Consider the following 21,491-nt stretch of genomic DNA (forward strand, 5'->3'; position numbering starts at 1 on the left):
TCTTGAAGAGGGAGGCCTGGTGGGGTGGCGTGCCATGTCGGCGAGTCTGCGTGTGAGTGTCTTGGTGTGAGCTGTGGCCGACAGCAGCTCATGCAGCTTCTGCATGAGTGTGCTCAGTGTTTTACGGTCCCCCCGGCATCTTGTAAACGGCTTAAAAGCGCACCGGTGACTGCGGCTCTTCTTTCCCACGTGCCAGAGCATCACAGTAAGAAATTATAATGAAAATAGTGTACTCTATATTGTTAAAAAAAACTATATATAAAAGGTTAGTCATGACGAGCGTTATTTGAGTGAAACTTCTGCCATGTTCAAGAAAAAGGTGTTATGTGTTTTTAAACATTTGATTAAAATTAAACATTTTCATCACAATTGCAAGAAGTATAGGCATGATCAAGTAGCGGTACTCGGTATCGGCAAGTCACACAATAATCACACTATACATGTTGCTGAGATGCATTGTTTATTCTCTTCCAATCTTGTTTGACATAAAGAACATCTGGCAGCTGTGCAAGGGCGCTAACATGATGTTTCAAGCCTTTACATGTACACTATTGACTTACAGTAATACATCGAATGGAAATAAACAACAAAAGAAAAGCTTGAAAGAATTACACTACCAGTTTTTTTCTTATTATTGTAAATTCAAAAACCTCTCTCATCAGCTGTTTACATTCTAGTAGCTCGGTTATTTCAAAATGGCTGCAGCATTACCATATCATCGCGACAGGGAGGAATCCTTGTATCTCCTAAACCATCGTATATTAGGAAATTATTTATTTATTTAATGGTATTAAACATTATATCGTGAAAGACAGCAAGATATTGCCAGACTTCAGATTGGTTAATAATTTGTAAAAAAAATAACACACCAACGGGGGGACTGACTAAAAGTACCAATTTGTGAAAAAAAAACATGTAATTGACCAAATTTGGACATACTGTAGTTTTCCGCCCGGCAGCGACAATATTGGGAAAAAGGTCAGAATAATTTAAAGTAACAACAAAAAAAAAACATTTAAAATAATATTTATGGCTTGTAATAAAGAGAAAAGTGTGTCTGTTGTTGTCATTACATTTGTGGAGCAGCCTGGACACCTCTCATGTTATATTACCTATTGTTCAATATTTATTGCACACTAAAATGATCAGGTTTCCTTTCAAGACATGAAATATGAAACGATTGTTCCTTACTATTGATGTAAATATTGACAGTTCTAAGAGGAACCGGGGTGTTTGTGCTTCCCTCTTCATTTTCCTCACTAGATGCCTTTTCAAAGCATTTTTGATCAAAACATTCCCTATTCACTCTTGAGGCCCCTGCACACTGGCACATGCATACAGTAGATACATAGACATTTGCTGAGAATGGGAACTTCTTGCACAGTATACATATCTCTCACTTTCTGCTTTAATAGTCGGTCAAATGGTACCATGCATTCTTGTAATGTAAGCCTCAAATGTGTCCTTCTCTAGTCTGAAGGTGAAGGACTTGTTAATTTAGCCGCCTCCCAGCAACACGCTAATACTGTACAGTATGTTCAACTGATGGATTCTCAGAGCAAATATACTTAGTTTTCTATTTACAATGTTTCTTGGTTACGGGACTACAAGCGATAGCGCTGATTGCGTCATCATCATCGCACTTGACGTTATTTCATTGCTTTGCTCGGTCATTTCTATGTGCAAACTCAAAGTTGACTTATTTACATCAAGCACGTTGGTAGGCAAAAAAAAAAAAAAAAAAAAAAAGAAAGAAAGAAAGAAGGCTTGGGCTGCTTAATTTGCTCACTTTTTTTTTCTCCTTCATTTTGGCACTCGGCGGCTCACTTCTTCCAGACCGGAATCTCAGCATTCCTAATAAAAGTCATTCATAAAAGTGCGTAATTTTCAATCCATCTCAGACTCACATACAGTGGTACTTCGACTTACGAGTTTAATTCGTTTCGTGACCACCTTCGTGACTTAAATCACTCATATTTCAAATCAAGTTTCCCAATTGAAATGTATCATAATGCCATTAATCCGTTCCAGCCACCTCAAAAAAAAAAAAGAAAACACAAAAAAAAAAAAACACACTTATATATTTTGAATTAAAAAAACAGTACAGTATTGTAAAATATGACTCTAAAACCATACGTTTTATGAAGGGTAATGACGCCAAACGGCACACACACACACACGCAAGCACGCACACACACACACGCAGTAGTATATTCATGTTGTGCCTTTAAATGGCGCGGCCTAGAGTGCCTTGTAGCGCTCTATTTCTTTCTTTTTCTCTCTCTCACATCCTCTAAAGAGAGTGCATTTGCAGCTCTCTCTCTCTCTCTCTCTCTCTCTCTCTCTCTCTATCTCTCTCTCTCGCATTCTCTAACTCCCTCTCGCTCGCTCAACGCCATGCACACTTTACAGAATTCTTAATAGCTTTACAACAACAAAAAACAAAGATACCTGAAATACGTGACGGCGGAGGAAATGATGTTTACCCCGTGCGAATGAAAGCACAAGTGTGCATAATTTGTGAACCCACGCAATATTTTTCTCCCAAATTGTTTGGGGTAAAGCAATTTATTAGCAAATTGAGGTTTGACTAAGTGATTATACCTTATTAACTTTTTTTTTTTTCACTTCACTGGAGTGGCCGAAGTCTGAAACACACTCACAACTCAAGGCAAAAAAAAAAAGAAAATCGGCCAATGAACGGCATATGAGAATCGGTATCTTGAAAAACCAGGAAGTCGTGGCACCACTATATTAGTTATACACTTCTCATTGTACTACAATAAACACTCAAATCGTTCTCTGACATGCAGACGCTTACAGTCACTGCTGTAGGTGCAGTTGTCAGGCAAAGTGCACTGGGAAAATCCCCAAAATTCCCAAGACTTGACCACTAGAGTTATCAGCTAAGAGATAGATTGCTGTCACCACTGCCTGACAAAAGTTGGCTTTCAGCTTGTCATCACCCGGCTGCATGCTGCTGACATTTTGATCAGGAAAGCACATTTAATTCCTCATTTATTCACAATGTAGCTTTGCAGCCTGATAATGTTTCACACAGAACCAAAACAAGCTTTCACTCTGTATCTGTAAGGCAGTAAAACGCTGACTCGTGACATCCTATTGTGAGTGGAATCTGCCCGTAGACGTGAACGCCAATCAAAGTCATCCACACAGTTGGTGTGAATAACAATACATTTTACACTGACTACACATATTTTCTCGTTGCTATGTTATGACGTTTCTTATTGACTATTTGTGTTGTTGTTTTGCCCAAATCATCAATGCAATGTTCTCTTGTTTGTGAATGAGGTAGTCTAATGTTGCATCTCTCATCAACATAGAAAATAAACCTCAACAAAATTGTGTAGGAAATAGTACAAAACGTTAAGCAGTATTACGGTTAGGACTGGATTACTGTCTAGCAATCTCAAACTCTTGGTCAACAAGCTGTACTGAAAACACAATTTTATGACATAAATACATGATATTGTGCCACAAAAAAAAATAAAACTCAACCCAAAAACAAAAAACTAAATTGAACCCCCTAAACACCATATTTTGCCCTCCCAAGAAAACACTCACACACACACACGCACACACACACACACACACACACACACACACACATACACACACGCACACACATACACACAATTTTGTCCCCAAAAATTAACATTTGGAAAAAAGAATGCGACTTTTACCCCTCAAATTGCAATATTTTCCCCTCAAAAGTCATATTTGTCCCCTAAAACATATTTTGCCACAACAAAAGCTATATCCTACCCCAAAGTGCCCAATACATCATATCGGTCGGCTTAAAAAAAAAGTTACATTTTGTCCCCAACAGGAATGTCTTGACACAACAAGCTATATTTTGTCCCCAAAATCACTATTTTAACATGAAATGCAATATTTAGAAAAATAATTTGCCATATTTAGCACACAAAAAATATACTTTGACCCCCAAAAGGTATAGGCTACCACAAAAACAAAGCAATATTCTCTATCCCAAACTTTATATTTTATGTTTGAATCTTCCCAAAAGACCATATGCCTGCCTCAGAAAATTTAGTTTGCCCCTTTTATGTTATATTTTACCACAAAACCTCCAGTCTGGTGTAGTTTTAAAGCTGCTGAATTTAAATTAAACATTTTCAAGCAACTAAGAAAATCTGTCAGTCCACCTTAATTAGAATGCTTAGCGTTTTGTACCAAATCCTGCTAAATGTTCACGTTAACAGGCTATTTGACAAGCTGGTATAAGATGGCTACATGGACGACACACATATTGACTACTGTGATGTGATGATGATGATTGTAGGGCCACAGGGGTTGTGTGGTGTTGTGTTGTGACAGTGCGGTACTGTTGTGGAGATCACATGACCGCAGCGGCGAGATGTCAGGACTTCCTGGCGCCGGACGAGGACGGCGGGGACACCGAGCTCCTGTCGCTCTCGCGCTGGTCAGTATTGTCGGCGGACGTCTGTGCTGCCGTGTTACTGCAGGAGACGGATGGGGCAACAGTACTCACACTCTCTACTTACTAAGTAGAAGGACAGATACTTGTGTAAAATGTAAAAAAATAAAATAAAATAAAATAATTACAAAAAAGACTAAATACTGATTTGACTGCCGTACTGAAATGTACTTTAGTACAAGAGTAAAAAAAAAATTAGTATTTTGTTACCCCCCCCCCCCCCCCCACACTGCATGATTATGAGATCAAATGGAGGTGCGGGCGCATACTTGTCGCCGCTTTGCGTGATGAGTCTCCTGCAGGTCTCCATCTGGACATCCAGGCCTCGCTTCATGGAGCACATCTCCATGTACTCGTGCAGGTGGCGGTTCATGTCGCTCTTTGCCGTCGCCAATTCCAGCTGGAAGACACAGTTGGACTTTCTCATTCAATATCCTTTCAGTCAATGACATTATTCACTACTCATTTGTAGAAACACAGCATGAGATCCAAACATGGTATGCATATCAGTACAAATGAATCCTGAAAAAGAGGAGTTAAAGACTGGTTCGAGACAGGCTAACAACACTTGCGTCAATGTCACAGTAGTTATTCTCCTTGACCCAACAGACATTTGGACACAATTGTTACAACAACACATGTAGACAGAAAATAAACAATACTCAATGCAAATATTCTTTATTCTCCATGAGAAACAACCTATATTATTGACGCTTACTCAACTTAGACGAGCACAGTCAATGGACATAGAAGCATGTTTTTACTCGATGCTTTTCCATTATACAAAACTGTAGAGTGCTACTTTACTTACGAAAAATATGTTCACAACATTTGTGTGGTGTTTATTGCGAGGCTGGAATGAATTAATAACATTTTCATTAATTTTGATGGGTGATGATTTTTAGATGAGAGTGTTTTGAGTTACAAACGTGGTCACCAAACAAATCAACCGACCAGAATCGGAATGACAACCCTAATACGACTCAAAATCAAATCGAATCGTAAGGTTCTTAACAATGCCCGGCCCTACTTAGATTACATTTCACCGCCAAAACACCACCTCATATTAAAAAAAAAAAAAAAATTTACATTAGGCTTTCAAAACATTGGCAGCAGCAAATTAAACGGTTTGCCATTGGCAGAGAAGATTTGTCAAATTCTTCATGGGCACAATTCACACTACTCTAATGCAGCACCATTTTTAAAAGGCAAATAAACAGTAGAATAAAATCTATTGCCAAGAAGCATTGTTACAAGAAAGAAATAATCTACCAAGTACAAATTTCCTAACTTTTTATGCTATGTTTATTTGCTACAAAAGCTATATTTTGTCTCCAAACTCATTATATTTTGTTTTAACACAAACAAATGAAAACAATGAAAATTAAGAACGATATATCTAGCCATAAAAAAAGCTTTATGTGTACATATATATTAACAAAAGTGTCGGAATAAAACTGTGGTTTGTCCATGTGTTTTAGTTAACAGAGTACTTCCTAGTTACTAGTAACTATCATATTGATCATAAAGGATGAATGAAAGACACCACTAAAAAGGAATAATAAATATGCTAAATATTAGGGATGCACCAATACCAATTTTTTTGCAGACTGAGTATATGTCCAAGTACCTACATTTGCATACTCACCGATACCACGTAATTACACTTCATATTGCCATGTCTTATAATTGTGATGAAAATCTTTTATTTTAACCTAATATTGTGAGAAACACAAAACACAAACCTTTTGTGAAGATGGCAATAGGTTTCACTCAAATATAACAACTTGTCATTACTGATATTTTAACATCAGACAGCATGTTTTTCTAAGCTGCCTTGCCTGGAACACAAGACATTTCAATTATGTGGTGTCTCTGTCTGAACACTAGGGGCACTAGAAAAAAGGAGCGCATAGGTAAGAAATGGAGAAGAATGTTGAGTGTATAGGTATACAGTATGTCTGGTAAAGTGGCATCAGTGTTGTAGCATCGCAGCATTTTTTTTTTTTCCCAAGTAACAAAAAACAATTATAAGTAGAAATCTCACCTCAATCTGGTCAATGGTTTCCTGGTATTCCTTCTCTCTGGACTTGAACAAGCACTCAGTGTCACTTATCACTTTTTCCAGACAGTCGTCCTGGCGGGAGTAGAGAACCACAACAAGAGAATCGATGTGGTGTCCTTTGAGGTTAGGTTTCATTTGCATGGGCTTTAAAGCAGACTGATAGGCCAAGTCATTTTGTAGATGAAGTAAAAAAATAAAAATGAAAATAAAAGTTAAAGTGTGTACGTAAAATATGTAAAATATTTTCATTTTATTAATAAAATAATAGCGTGGTGCCTTGAGAGACAAGTTTAATTTGTTCGTATCTCAAAACGCTCTTATCGCAAATCATCTCACCACAACGAAACATACAACAATGACATAATTAAATAAAATGTAAAGAATGAAACCGTTTTTGACACATTGTTTGCTTCGGATTTTGCTTCAATAGACATTGTGCTGCTCCTTCTGTTGTGTACATCTTGCCACGAGGGGGCAATATAAAACAGACACACAGATGGGTATACTGTACATGAAGCCAGTCAGTCCTCAGTAAGCCGTTGCAATATTACGGCAAGTGTTTTTCACAGAGGATAAAAAAATGTATGACTGTGAGTAGAGCTATTATCTGTCTACAAATCTTGCTTCAGCGTTTGAATAGCCATTGCTTAAAGGGTTTTAACACCGCCACATCGATGCTATTCGTTAGCCCATCTCTCTGCAACAAAATCGACGAGCTCAACCTTCTGTTACAGACTAAGAATGCTTTCAACGGGAATGCGGCTTTCGTATTCACCGAGACCTGGCTGAAAGCTGACATCTCTGATTCAGCTGTGGAATTACCTGGATATCTCTTCATCAGAGCCGACCGTGATAAAAGCCTCTGTGGGAAGTCAGTAGGCGGAGGTCTGTGTTGCTACATTAATTCAAGCTGGGGCACCGATGTTTTAGTAATATACAAGCACTGCTGCCCCTTGCTGGAGTTTATGGCCATGTACTGCAAACCCTTCTACGCCCCCAGAGCGTTGTACAAGGTGAAGATGGAGGAACAAATTGGCTCCAATGACTCCTCTTCAGCCTGGAGGTCACCATAGAACTTGATAGGCTATAAAAATAAAACGCAAAAAGCCAGCCCATCTTTTAAACAGGCCAATGATTTTAATGAATTTTATAAGATATGATCAGGGTATCGTATCCACACAGCCCCATAACCATGGAATCCACCTAAGCATGTATGTGAACACTGCCCCTCGCAATCAAGCTCCCTTTACTACTGAAGAGAAGGAAGTACACCTCTATCTGCCGCTGGATTACGGATTTCCTCACCAACAGGCAACAGCAGCTGCGGCTTGGCCGTTACATGTCTGTCCGGTCCACCAACATCGGAAGAACCTCAGGGGGACCATTTCTCTACTCACTATACATCAATGACTGCACTTCCACCAAGAACTCCATCAAGTTGATTAAATTTGCAGACGACACCACCTTGGTCGGCCTTAACAAGGGCAACGACAAGTCTGCTTATAGGCAGCAAGTGTGTCAACTGGCTGTGTGGTGTGCCGAAAATAATCTGGAACTCAACTCTGAAAATACAGTGGAACTTCCTCCGAGCCCCCTCACCTCTACTACCCCTTACCGTCAATAGCTCAAGGTTATGGAGTAATTCCAATTCCTAGGCACCACAATCGGATACAACCTCAAATGGGAGGTACCTCCTCCATCATCAGGAGGGCGCACAGTGGAATGTTTTTCCTGAGGCAGCTACGGAAAATGAACGGCTTTGTTCGGTCCAGGTTCTACAGAGCCACTGTGGAAAGGCTTCTTTCTTCATCCATCACGCTGTGGCTTGCCTCAGCATCCGCCATGGCTGTAACGTATAGTGCGCACAACAGAGAGGCTGACTTTACAGGGGCAGCTGTCAATCAGCGACCTGTATGAGGCCCGCGTCAGGCAGAGGGCAGGTAAAATGGTTGTTGATAAATCACATCTTGCAAGCAACATCTTTCAGGTGCTCCCCTTGGGTAGGCGGTACCATGCCATCAGGCCAAGGACCACACGGCACCAGAATAGTTTTTTCCCGAAGGCTATTTCCCCCCGGAATAAATGACTGCCTCTCCCCCCAACCCCCCTTCCTCCAGGAGTCTGAACTGGACTTGTAACTGTTATTATCCTCTTCTTTATAAATTGTTTTAAATCGCATGACTTACTAGAAATATGCACATTTTACTGTCTGTCTGTCTAGTTTTGTATTAAGCGCTGGATGCCAAGTCAAATTCCTGTGTGTCCATTAATGCATTTGGCCAATAAAAGGGATTCTGATTCTGATCTATAGCATTTCCCATTATATGTTGCCATTATGCTGGCAGACTTTAAGGCAAAGATATGTGTTTGTTTTAAATACTCAATGTTATTATTGTCTTTTTTATGTTTAAAATGTCAAGTGAGAGTGGCATTAAACAGTTTAAAGCATCTTTTTTGAAGAATTGTTCACTATCTGCCAAAGTGCTGCTTGTTGTGAAGTGAGTTGAGTTCACTGCCACCATACAGCACTCGTATCTCAAATTTTTACTTGCAAGTCAAATCAACAAAAGAATTTGCCAATTGACAACTTGTATCTCGAATAGCTCGTAACTAATTACTAACTAAACATTTAATATAATTAACACTCAGTTGTTCATTTTGTTCATATTTATGTTTTGTTATAATTGTTTCCTTTAATAAAACAATGCATGCTTTTTAGTATGTAGTATTTACAATTAATTTATTTTAAATTATCAAACCAGTTACTCAATAACATAAAAAGAAATACAAATATTTTATTCCTGGTTAGTATTTTATTTCAAACTAATGAACACATTATTTAATGAGATAAATTAACCAAAAAAAATGACAGTTTGTTGAAGCCACACCCTACCTCTCCAGGCGGGTGGGCGGGGTCAGGAGGCAGAGTGCTTCCTGGGAAATCTTCCCACAGCAGCAGCGTCTCCTCCGTCTCCTCCCAGGCCAGACTGTCACAGTCATCCTCGAACTCGCACTCACGTCTGCAACGTGAATGATTACGTGAGAGACGGGAGGTTTCGAGAAGTGTCCTGCGCACATGCGACTGCTCACAGATGGTTCAGCATCCTCTGCATCTCCTCGTTGATCTGATTGGCCGACGAGCTGCTGTGTTGCTGCTGCTGCTGCTGCTGCTGCTGCTCATTCTCCTTGGCCACGCTGGCATCGTTTTCAGACACACTGACTGGTTCTTCGCCCTCGCTACCGTTCATGGATAGAGGTGTCTGTTTGCGCCGCAGGCTTATAGACGGCTGGTTGTTTGTAACCTGCACAGATGTTTTTGTGGTTAAAAGTGAAGTCTGATGGAAAGTAACGAAGTAAAAAGACAGTTAACCCCAGCATATTCATAGTTTGGCATTCACAAATTTGCATATGCTAGCTAATACTACTGATGACCCTCACTTGAAGGTGGCTTATGTAATTTACCAAAGGAATACAGTTGTTTATGTAACATGGGTTCATGATTGTGTACATGCTAGAGGGATGGCGTTGTTGCTTTATGATCCTCTCCGTTTTAAGTGTTATAAGTGTTTCTATATGCAATTACAAACACCTTTTGGGGGGGCTGTCAATTTGTCACAGATTTTCACTATTCGCAGTAGGGCTCAGTCCCTATTTCCCATGAATAAAATAGGGTTCGCTGTTAATGTTAATGTTCTTAAGTAGATATTTCAGGTATCTGAATTTTGAGTATTTCTTTTTCTGTAAACGTTTTACGTTTACGCCCTACATTTGAGAACATCTATCTGTACTTTCTACTCACTTACTAAAGCAATACTTTTTTCAACCACTGCGGATGTTGACACCACATAAAAAAAGACCAAAATAGAGAGCGGTGAAGTCAACTGAGGTTGAGATCATGAGTGATTGATTTATTGAGATCTTGGGGTCTCAGAAATAAAACAGAGGGCCTTACTGGTGCATTCATGGTCAAGTGTAAGAATGAGCTGTCCATGCAGTTGCGAGTGGTGAAAATCTATATCGTTGATATCGTTTGATTTTGAGGTATCAATATCTTCAACATTCATATCTAAATATCGACACGATAACGATATATTATTTAACTCTAACGTAAACCAGGGAACAACAGTTTTGAAGAAGCAAGATATTTCCCTTGCATGGTGTTGTTTAAGAGAATAGTTGATGTTGTCGGCTACAAGGATGATTATTTTCTGCCTTATAAGACCCCAAGAGCTCAATCATTCAAGATCTCTAATGCGGTTGACATTTCCTTTCTCTATTTACGTCTTTTTTAAGTCGTGTCGTCATTTGCGGAGGTTAAAAAAAGTAACAAGCCTATATAAAGTACAGATATCTTTTTTCAAATGAAAAATCGACTTTCCCACCATTGGCTAATAAATATGACATACAAAAAAAATCCATCAAATGTGGAAAAACAGTCCACCTGGTACATCTGGATGACGTCTTCACAGTTCCTCTGCTGGGCGACGTCACAGAGGCGAGCCGTGATGTCGATCCTGCGGCAGATATCCATGTCCACTTTCATGGCTTTCTCCTGAATCTTTGTGTCCAGATCTGACAGATTCTATATGAACAGCGACGGCAGGGAGAAATATTGGAAACAGTATTTATTAGTACTTCGATTTCGATTTTGTAGTGTATGCCTTGCTTAAAGCCTTAAAAATCAAATACTGCAGCACAAACAATACAGACATTAAGAATAATAAATTAAGCAACTTTTTAATGGGCCATTGAGGGAAATTATTTCAATCTAAATACACTGGCCAAAATAGCTATATTTCCCCTTGAACATAAAATTTCCATCAGTAAAAACACTACTGCCCAAAACACAGTATTTTGCCTAAATTACCCATAAACGGTTAACTTTCCCTTAAGTTTCTCTGTTGTGCGGCGCATGGAGCAAGGCTGTGGAATATTGGACGGACCCAATGGACCCACGAGCCCACTAGCGGCTAATAGCTACCAGCTACTAGTAGCAAGCCACTTCGCAGTGGAGCTGTCCAACTAGCCACCATGTTCACTGCGTGCACCGCGCATGGAGCACCACAACAGAGGCACTGTAGCCCAAAAAACACATTACACTTATATTTAGCACAAAAACCACCACATTTAACCCACCAAAACAGTTTACAGATACATTTGTCTCCCAAAAATGGTAATACAAGTACTTGCCACAAAAACGCGATGCCTACAACCAAAGAAATGCATCTTCCCTTAAGTGTAAAGTGTTTTTTGGGCTACAGTGTCTCTCTGTTGTGGTGCTCCACGCGCGGTGCACGCAGTGAACATGGTGGCTAGTTGGACAGCTCCACTGCGAAGTGGCTTGCTACTAGTAGCTTGTAGCTATTAGCCGCTAGTGGGCTCGTGGGTCCATTGGGTCCGTCCAATACTCCACAGCCTTGCTCCATGCGCCGCACAACAGAGAAACATAAGGGAAAGTTAACCGTTTATTACGTTTGCTAGCCCGCGAGCAAACGAGCTCGCTTGACCGTGGCGGTCGTCTAAGATGTCAGCGCCCCGCTCGAAGTTGTTGTGTGTTTAAGTTACCAAATATGGTTCCTTAGCCTATAAAATGTTACTGACCAAAAACAAGCATATGGAGGAAGTGGATATTAATGGATTATTTTCTCCTTTTTTTCAATTGGGTAGAATACAGTTTTTGATATAGCGCTGGTATTGAATCTCATTATATTGTGCAGTTGTTCCTAATCAAGCATCCGATTGTGCTTATGCGTGGTATTTTGCTTCATATTTGTACGTCCTTAGTAAAAAAAATAATTAAAAAACAACACAATATTAGGTTATGGTTTTATCACTTTGAATGATGTCGGCAGTGCTGCGCTCACATTACTCATGAGGCCTTTAAAGAGAACCAACTCGGCCTTCAACTGCTGAACTCGGAGGGCCAGCTCATCCTGGCAGCCTTCGCTCTCCTGCAAGTCCTGCAAACACACACACACACACAAACAAATCAGGAAGTCTCAAAACACAGCATGCACACCAGAGCTGCATGTGTGCACGCGCAGAAGAAATGTCCTCCCTGTACACAAAGAGTTTAAATAATGCAAGAGGAGGTCATGAGGACAATTAAAACTTTCAGCAACAGTGAACCAGACGAAAACATTGTAAATACTAAACGCCTCACTGGCCAAAAGAAGTTTGCCTGATGTAAGGTAATCGTCTTTTAACGGCGCGCCCTATTGACTCAGTGGCCGCATGCTGCTTTAATGAGCTCAGGTGAGCATTACTGTCAATAGTCCACGGATGTTCACATGCACAAGCTAATAATGTATGTAAAATTGTTTATTTTAATAACCACACAATAATCATTCATTCTCATTACCTTTTTTAATTTATAATTTAATCTGAATTAAACTATCTTTTCATTGGCTCAATAGCATAAGTGTCTAAGTCATTTTAAACTTACTGTCACAATATAAGTTTTTAAAAATACCATTTTACTGCTACAAATTGTGTTTTTTTTTTTTAATATATCGGTTTGGACATTCAGTCACCCAGGCTATGGTAATCTGCAAAGGTGGAATCTAGACAACTAAACATTTCTTGTTTAATTTTTTTTTTTTTGCCCTGTTTTCCAAAAATTATCATATATGCCTTAGGCAACGATGCTATGTATTTAAAGCAAATAGATAAAGATATAAATAAAGGGAAATGTATATGTACAATTATATACTTTATTTATATTTATTTTATTATTTACGATGAATCACTTGAAATTGTTTGGTTAAAATAAATTTTAAACCCTTGATGTACTCAATGGCAAATTGTTTATTTTGCGAATATGTTTTAATTGATTATTTACAGTGAACCAATGAAACCATTATTTATTTTGAAAATGTTTAATTCAAGAAAATAAAATAAATACATTTTGGTGAACCATTCTCGTGGGAAAAAAAATGCGAAATTAATTCAACAGGAACTCTTCCAAAAACAAAGTTCCTGGTAAATTTCCATGTTGAACGCAGTTGCTGCTAGTTTTCAGATGACCCAGGAACCTTTCCGGGTGGGATCTGCAGCACTGAATATCTGATTGGATTGATACTCCCTCCATTTTCACCCTATGTTAAAATACAGCTGTCTTGAAACACACACACACACGCACACGCTTGTTTTTTATTTTTATTTTTGTCCTGTTCGGCTGTTAGGTCAAGCAGAATGGAAAATCTGTATCCCTTTTATGCCGAAACAGTTTTCCTGTGTCACAGTGGAGTTTTTAAGCTTTCCTGCAGTTTACAATATACGAGAGTTTTTGTATAACCAAAGACCAAACGCATTGAATTTGTGTACATTCCCATATAGCATGAAAATAGGTGTTTGGGGTATTTTTGGTGCATTGCACGCATATATTAGATGGAGAGAAGCCCATTTTATGCATAGTGTACTGAGTAAAGTGTGTTCTATGAAGCACTTTATATTGTATAAGCGGTAGATTTGTGTTTTTTGTCATTCTAAACGTATTGTTACAAATCTATATCCAGTAGCTACGGTCAGCAGACATGGAGAGGTCCTCTTCCCATTTGGTGATTGGTAAGTGCATTGACTTAGTCCATGAAACTAATTTCTAAACTTTTGAGAGATTTCTTTTATTTTGCAGGAGAAGCTTCATTATTTGCTTGACAAACTCCAGCAGTTCGAGGGTGCTCTGGAGTGTTGGTATTCTTTTTTTTTTATTGCTGCTTTTCATTTATTGTATTGAAGAAAGTTTCCGGCTGTCATTTGGAATTCTTAGAACAGTTCATCACGTGTCCTAAAAACATTATTTTTAAATAGTTGTTGTAGGTGGTTAATTCCATGTTGTTCCCATGTACTAAAATGAAGGGGTATATTATAAATTTCAAAATCTATATTATGCCAGATTGGGGAGAGCATACTGGGAGCTAATTGAGATCCCGTCGATTCTAAACTTTGCCACCAAGCCGTTTAGGTGGATGCAATTATTGTATTCTTGAAACATTTATGGCGTTTAAGAGTAGTAGAAATAAATGGGAGTTTTGGTAGTTTGATGTTGTTGCAGTCTGTTTGTTCCAATTTTAGCCAAGAATCACACTCCTCACCGTGGTGCAACCATTTGATGAGGTATTGTAATTGGTTAGCTAAAAAATAGTGTTTAAAGTTGAGGGACACACACGCTTAAAAAAAAAAAAAATCATTACCTCTTGCAAGTCAGCAATCTTCTGCTGCAGGTCCGTCCTCATTGTGTATTCTTCTTCCCATCTAGGAGTCAAGCAGATACAAGAGATGAAGTAAGGCAATTAACTTCAAAATATGTCAGTAATGGACCATAAGAAAGCAACACATTAAGCATTTCGCATAGGAAGATTCGGAGAGTACGGGTTTCAGGTTTCAAGCTACTGGGGGGGAAAAACCCTCTTTCTTTACATGTGTGATATCGTTGGGCTGTGTAATAGGTATATTCAATAGTTTTGTGCAGGTACTTTTCCAGGTTGAAATTTAATTGAAAGTTTTTACTTTTTAAAGACGAAGAGATAGCTCTTCCAGCCAGCACTGCCGTGCGCCACTCGTTTTGCTCAGGGATTCAAATCGGCTTTTTATTTAACACGTTTAACAGTGACCACTCACCCAAGCAAGGACCTTTCTTTGTGCACTGGGAATAGTAAAGCGCCATACCCAAACTGTTTACTAATTTGGAAGCCTGCAATTCTCCCAAGATGTCTTGATAAGATGAATAATTAAGATTCAGGCGGAAACTGAGGCTCATACATTTTTGTTTTGATTAAAAGTGTACCGCCGTGATGCTGACAATCATCTCATAAATCTCAACTTTTAATACGTTTAAAAGCCCAAACACTTCCGCCTGCGTGTGATGCACACTCCCCTCTGCGGACTGCCGCATCATCTCATTAGGGACACGCTTTTCAAACACTGCGACACACGGCGATCTCTTCAAGCACTCCCGCATCTCAAACAGTCCAGAAGAGAGGAGATGTACGCTCTGGGAATGCAGAGAGGAGCGTGAAACCTTTAGCGAGGCGGCGGGACGCCCCCACTCCACCCCGCCTTCCAATAGTTTGCAGTGCATGGTGCATTGCAGATATGCTGAGAAGTGAGGAGGGGGGAGAGAGAGAGGAGAAAACCGGGGTGGAAATGTTCACACTGTGTGTGTGGTTAAAAGAGTTTGTAGGAAAACAAGAAGAGTGTGCATGATGGTAAATATTAGTTTACTTTAGCAAAGTAAACTAATATTTGGTTTACATTTTTTTTTTTTTTTTTTTTTAAAAAGACCTCTGGTATGAAGGTGAATCGTAACTGAAGGGGACTGATGCTAAAGCTTACAGTGAAATCACTGAGGAGGAAAAGAGGCTCAGCACGTGAAGGTTATTTGAAGCTGGACACGTATGAAGTCATTCACCCCATTAGGACTGGCATCACACACTCGTCCTACTGCATAGTACTCGACATGGAAAATGTCTCTCCGAACAAAGACATTGCTTAAAATACTTTTGTGTTGTTTGATTACTTTTCTGGCATTCATGGGAAAAAATGGATGTGAAATATATACCATAGATTAAAGCATTCCAATCCTAAAGCAAATGCAAAAATATGAGCAAAAAACATAACAAAATGGATGGATGGATGGGTGGGTGGGAGGCCTGGTATTACTGTAAAACTATATTAACATTTTATCGCCTCATCACAGAATGACATAGTGGGTACGGAAAGTATTCAGACCCCCTTAAATTTTTCACTCTTTGTTATATTGTAGGCGGCACTGTGGGCGACTGGTTAGCACATCTGCCTCACAGTTCCGAGGACCGGGATTCAAATCCCGGCCCCGCCTGTGTGGAGTTTGCATGCTCTCCCCGTGTCTCCGTGGGTTTTCTCCAGGCACTCCGGTTTCCTCCCAAATCCCAAAAACATGCATTAATTGAAGACTCTAAATTGCCCGTAGGTGTGAATGTGAGTGCGAATGGTTGTTTGTTTCTATCTGCCCTGCAATTGGCTGGCGACCGGTTCAGGGCGTACTCCGCCTTCCGCCCGAAGATAGCTGGGATAGGCTCCAGCAGCCCACGACCCTAGTGAGGATAAGCGGTAAAGAAAATGGATGGATGGATGTTATATTGCAGCCATTTGCTAAAATCAAGTTCAATTTTTTTTTTTTTACTCATTAATGTACACACAGCACCCCATATTGACACAAAAAAAGAGAATAGTTGAAATTTTTGCAGATTTATTAAAAAAGAAAAACTCAAATATCACACAGCCATACGTATTCAGACACTTTGCTCAGTATTTAGTAGAAGCACCCTTTTGAGCTAATACAGCCATGAGTCTTTTTGAATGATGCAACAAGTTTTTCACACCAGGATTTGGGGATACTCTGCCATTCCTCCTTGCAGATCCTCTCCAGTTCTGTCAGGTTGGATTCTGAACATTGGTGGGCAGCCATTTTCAGGTCTCTCCCGAGATGCTCAATTGGGTTTAAGTCAGGGCTCCGGCTGGGCCATTCAAGAACAGTCACGGAGTTGTTCTGAAGCCACTCCTTTGTTATTTTAGCTGTGTGCTTAAGGACATTGTCTTGTTGGAAGGTGAACCTTCGGCTCGGTCTGAGGTCCTGAGCACTATGGAGAAGGTTTTCATCCCAGATATCCCTGTACTTGGCCGCATTCATCGTTCCTTCGATTGCAAGTCATCCTGTCCCTGCAGCTGAAAAACACCCCCACAGCATGATGCTGTCACCACCATGCTTCACTGTTGGGACTGTATTGGAAAGGTGATGAGCAGTGCCTGGTTTTCGCCACACATGCTGCTTAGAATTAAGGCCAAAACTCCATGCAGGCTTTCATGTGTCTTGCACTGAGGAGAGGCTTCCGTCGGGCTACTCAGTCATAAAGTCCCGACTGGTGAAGGGCTGCAGTGATGGTTGACTTTCTAGAACCTTCTCCGATCTCCCGACTTCATCTCTGGACCTCAGCCACAGTGATCTTTGGGTTCTTCTTTAGCTCTCTCACCAAGGCTCTTCTCCCCGAATTGCTCAGTTTGGTCGGACGGCCAGCTCAAGGAAGGCTTCTGGTTGTCCCAAACGTCTTCCATTTAAGGATTATGGAGGCCACTGTGCTCTTAGGAACCTTAAGTGCATCAGAATTTTTTTTTTTTTAACCTTGGCCAGATTGGTGCCTTGCCACAATTCTGTCTCTGAGCTCTTCAGGCAGTTCCTTTGACCTCATGATTTTTTAATAAATCTTCAAAAATTTCAACAATTCTGTTTTTCTCTGTCAATATGAGGTGTTGTGTGTACATTAATGAGGAAAAACATGAAATTAAATGATTTTAGCAAATGGCTACAATATAAAAAAAAGAGTGAAACTTTTAAGGGGGTCTGAATACTTTCCGTACCCATTGTATACACAATAAATCGATGGATAATCATTTTAGAAATTGGAAGTCAAGGATAATATTTCATTCAACAATTGTTCAATTTACTGTAAAAATGGGTTTTTTTACAAAAAGAATTCTTGCAATCTCTCAACATTATCATTTATTCGATATAACGATTTGAAATGTTGGTACAGATTTTAGCAAGAAACATGGAAGTTGATGGAAACAGGTGCTATTGGGGAATGCAGTATACCTTGAATCATTTGCCCAATCATCTCCCAGGTAACTTTTGAAAGGTCTTGTTCTTACGTACATGTTGGTCCGTAGGCCCAGAATGGCAGCCACGCTCCTGTCAGACTGACCCAGGGCAGCTGTGGCAACACAAGTAGCTTACCACCACCAGGGTGTGACTGAGAAGTGAATGAATAATGCATGAAATTGTAAAGCGTCTTCGAGTGCCTAAAAAGTATAATGTAGTATTTGAGTATAATGCATTATTATTATTATTATTAATCATTTGTATTATTATTAAGGATATGGAATTAACGCTGAAATGACTTTCCATGATGTGAACATCTGACCAATTTGAACATGATTGACCTTCATTCCTCCTGTATATTTAGAAGCTGGCTTGTTTATATTGTGGGTATATTTCTAGCAGCAGCACCTGCCTCTGCTTGCAGAATCAGACTGGGTGGGGATTTGTGCTGACTCAGCTCCAGACAGCTGAGTCGCAGCCGCTCAAAAATGCCATAAGAAAAAAAGGCTTAGAATTGCAATACAGTGGTACCTTGACGTACGAGCGCCCAGGCTTACGAGTTCGTTTTCCAGATACGAGCCGTCGCTTGGTCGACTTTATGCTTTGTATTGTGAGCTTAAATTTGCCTTTGGATGATGGCAGCAGTGAACTTCACAACATCCGGCCACCGTCGGTTGTGAAAGTCAAAGTACAGGTAACTGTTGTGTTTTGAGCCACGTACCTCTTCCATTGTTATTTTATAACTGAAATCCCTTTTGTTGCAGGCCACATTTAAGTCAAATGTGCGGCAAGACTTTCAGAAAAACATGCAGCTGGATGTTAAAATGTCAGTGATGAAAAGTATTTGAGGAAACTTATGCCAACTTTTCCAAGTTCTGGAAAAGTTTGTGCTTTGTGTTTCTGAACAATATGTTATTGAAATAAAACACATTTCATCACAACTGCATGACGTAATGTATGGGTACTTAGATGAGTACTCAAATGTAAGTACTCGTACTCGGTCGGAAAAGAAAAAGGTGGTTTCGGTGCATCCCTAGTTATTATTACTTCAATAATTCCATGTACCTGCGTTTATACTCGTCCCTCTCCCGCTTCACTTTAGCCAGGACGTTGTAGAGCGCTCTGATCTCGGGGGTGACGGTGTCGATCTGGACCCCGACTCCATCCGGGTGCACCCAGGAGACCCCAGGGCTGGTCAGACGCTCCGATCCGAACCTGCGAGTGGCGTTGTAGGACCAGATGGTGCCCGGGAGGAAGCGAGGAGCCGCGGTCACGGAGCGTCCACCGCAGGTTCTGGACCCGGGGGAGTCCACGGAGGGGGAGGCCTGGCTGACGCCGATGGCCGGGTTACAAGCGGTGTCGGTTCGGGTGGAAGCGGAAGTCTCGGGGGCCGGGCAGGATAAAGTTGTGGGCCTCCTAGCTGAGTTGTTGGTGTTGTGGAAGGGGAGGGAGCCGGGTCGGAGCGGGATGGCTCCCACGAAACCCGTCTGCACGCCTGCCTCCTGGGTATGCGGCCTGCAGCCGCTGTTGGCCTCCAACGCCTGCTGCAGCTGCTTCTCCAGAATCTTATTCCTGCGCTCCAGCTCGTGCACTTTGGCCAGGAAGCACCTGAATCTCAGGTTGAGGGTTTTGAGCACGCTGATGTTGGAACCCAGGTCATTGCGCAGGGCCATGGCCGCGGGAGGATGGTGCACGGTGGGGTGGTGGTGCTGATGCTGATAGTGGTGCAGGTAAGATGAGCTCTGGGAGGGGAACTCGGGGAGATCACCCAGCAGCAAAGACGCCGAGTCCGGAGACCCGAACACGGCGTCCGGGAGAAGGCCCGAGGGGGATTCTGGGTGCCCGGTGGCCTGGCTCGGCTGCGGATGTTGTTGGAGATGCGCCGTGGCCCCCAACAATGGATTCATGCTATGGTACGGAAAACTAAAGCGCTGCAGATCTGGCATGAACACGGACGGGAAAGGTCTCTCTTAAAAGCAGAATAACAATAATAATAATCAATAAAACGACCGATAAAAAAATAAATAACAAAGCGGCTCAAAGATGCGCAGCGTTTCCCTTCTTATATAACTGTCTTGGAATTAGACTGATCCTCCCAGATTAGAAGAACGTCTTAACGTCGACTGCTGCTGCAGCTCGGTGACACACGGTCCCAAAAAAATAAATGTTCACCGATTAACCGACACGCAACACGGCGACACGGCGAGGAAGTTGTCAGAATAAAGGCGAATAGAAGCAGACGGGTGAAGGAGAAATGCGACGTGAGCGAGTCCCTCCGAGTTGTGGCAACCAAAAATGTGACCGCAGGACAAGAGCAGCTGATAGCAGCTTTACCGTAATGGCGGCATCGCAGGCGCAGGAGGACGAGTTCACTTTTTCTCTCCGCGACATCTTGTTCCACTACAGACTAAATTTGAACGATAAACTAACATTACATTGAAAATAAAATCTGAAAATGCTGAACGATGCTGTCCACGAGCTGAAATGACAAAGAAATAAATGAATGGAGGTCTATTACACGGGGTAGTACGTCAAACGATGCCGATGTCGTGGAAGTACGCCCCCTAGCTGCTTGTCAGCGGTATTGGGGTGACGTCACAATAACATGATCGGGTTTATATTTGGAATGAGAAGCCTCAAGGCAAGGCAAAGCAAATTTATTTAGACAGCGCATTTCAAACACAATGCAAAGGGCTTTGCATTACTAAAAGTATTTAAAAACAAAGAACAACAACAACAAAATCTGATAAGCATTTAAAACAAAGAGAAAAATAAAAATACAATAAAAACAATGTACTGTGCAAGAAAGATCATTTAAAAGGGGGAAGACTCTAAAAAGCATGAGAAAAAAGATTTTTAACCTGGACTTCAAAACATTGACACTTGGGGCTGACTTGTGTGCAGCATAATAGCTAAATGCTGCCTCATGTCATGTTTGCTTTGGACTCTGTGCTCCACTATTTGACCTGAGTCTGTAGATCTCTGAGCCCTCAAATGCATAGGAAGCGTTTAACTGACTGTCAAATATATTTAATGAAAGTGTTTGACATTTAGTCTTTCCTATGGACCAGTAAAGCCACTAAAAGTGCACAGTGGAGTCTGGTATGTAGGGTGCCACAAGCAGCACGTGGCAGTGTTGAGTTGAGCTTCATCGAGCTCCAGACGTAGTCAGCACCTCACCAATCATGAACCTCACCGCACGTCGCTGAACCCTACATAAATAAACTTACCATTTCTTTCGATAGTGCACCCTAATTCGTCACAGGGTGTTGCAATCACTTGTACAAATAAACGTTACTTGCATCTCTAAT

The 21,491-nt window shown here is 40.8% G+C and overlaps 1 protein-coding gene across 3 annotated transcripts; it reads right to left on the minus strand.

The window, feature by feature from the left end:
• Positions 1 to 1,770: 1,770 nt before the first annotated feature.
• Positions 1,771 to 20,715, minus strand: LOC133401417 (non-homologous end joining factor IFFO1-like). 3 transcript variants are annotated; one of them, XM_061674403.1, is made up of 10 exons: positions 20,515 to 20,715; positions 19,246 to 20,119; positions 14,738 to 14,798; positions 12,410 to 12,505; positions 10,987 to 11,127; positions 9,636 to 9,847; positions 9,439 to 9,565; positions 6,528 to 6,617; positions 4,750 to 4,880; positions 1,771 to 4,502 (listed from the first exon to the last, which is right to left on the minus strand). In XM_061674403.1, the coding sequence occupies exons 2-10, from the start codon at positions 20,085 to 20,087 to the stop codon at positions 4,403 to 4,405; spliced, it is 1,800 nt and encodes a 599-aa protein (XP_061530387.1). In that variant the 5' UTR covers positions 20,088 to 20,119; positions 20,515 to 20,715; the 3' UTR covers positions 1,771 to 4,402. The 3 variants fall into 3 exon arrangements, with proteins under 3 accessions (XP_061530387.1, XP_061530388.1, XP_061530386.1); XM_061674404.1 differs by lacking the exon at positions 20,515 to 20,715 and having other exon boundaries at positions 9,636 to 9,782; positions 10,994 to 11,127; positions 19,246 to 20,499; XM_061674402.1 differs by lacking the exon at positions 20,515 to 20,715 and having other exon boundaries at positions 19,246 to 20,499.
• Positions 20,716 to 21,491: the final 776 nt, after the last annotated feature.

The sequence above is a fragment of the Phycodurus eques genome, chromosome 4 (assembly GCF_024500275.1).
Source record: "Phycodurus eques isolate BA_2022a chromosome 4, UOR_Pequ_1.1, whole genome shotgun sequence".
NCBI lineage: Eukaryota > Metazoa > Chordata > Actinopteri > Syngnathiformes > Syngnathidae > Phycodurus > Phycodurus eques.

Coding starts and splice junctions, on each gene's coding strand:
- LOC133401417 (XM_061674402.1), bottom strand. CDS start 20,126: ATGCCAGATCTGCAGCGCTTTAGTTTTCCGTACCATAGCATGAATCCA. Junction 14,799..19,245: donor AGGGACGAGTATAAACGCAG/GTACATGGAATT, acceptor CTTGACTCCTAG/ATGGGAAGAAGAATACACAA. Junction 9,566..9,635: donor CAGAGGATGCTGAACCATCT/GTGAGCAGTCGC, acceptor TTCACGTTGCAG/ACGTGAGTGCGAGTTCGAGG.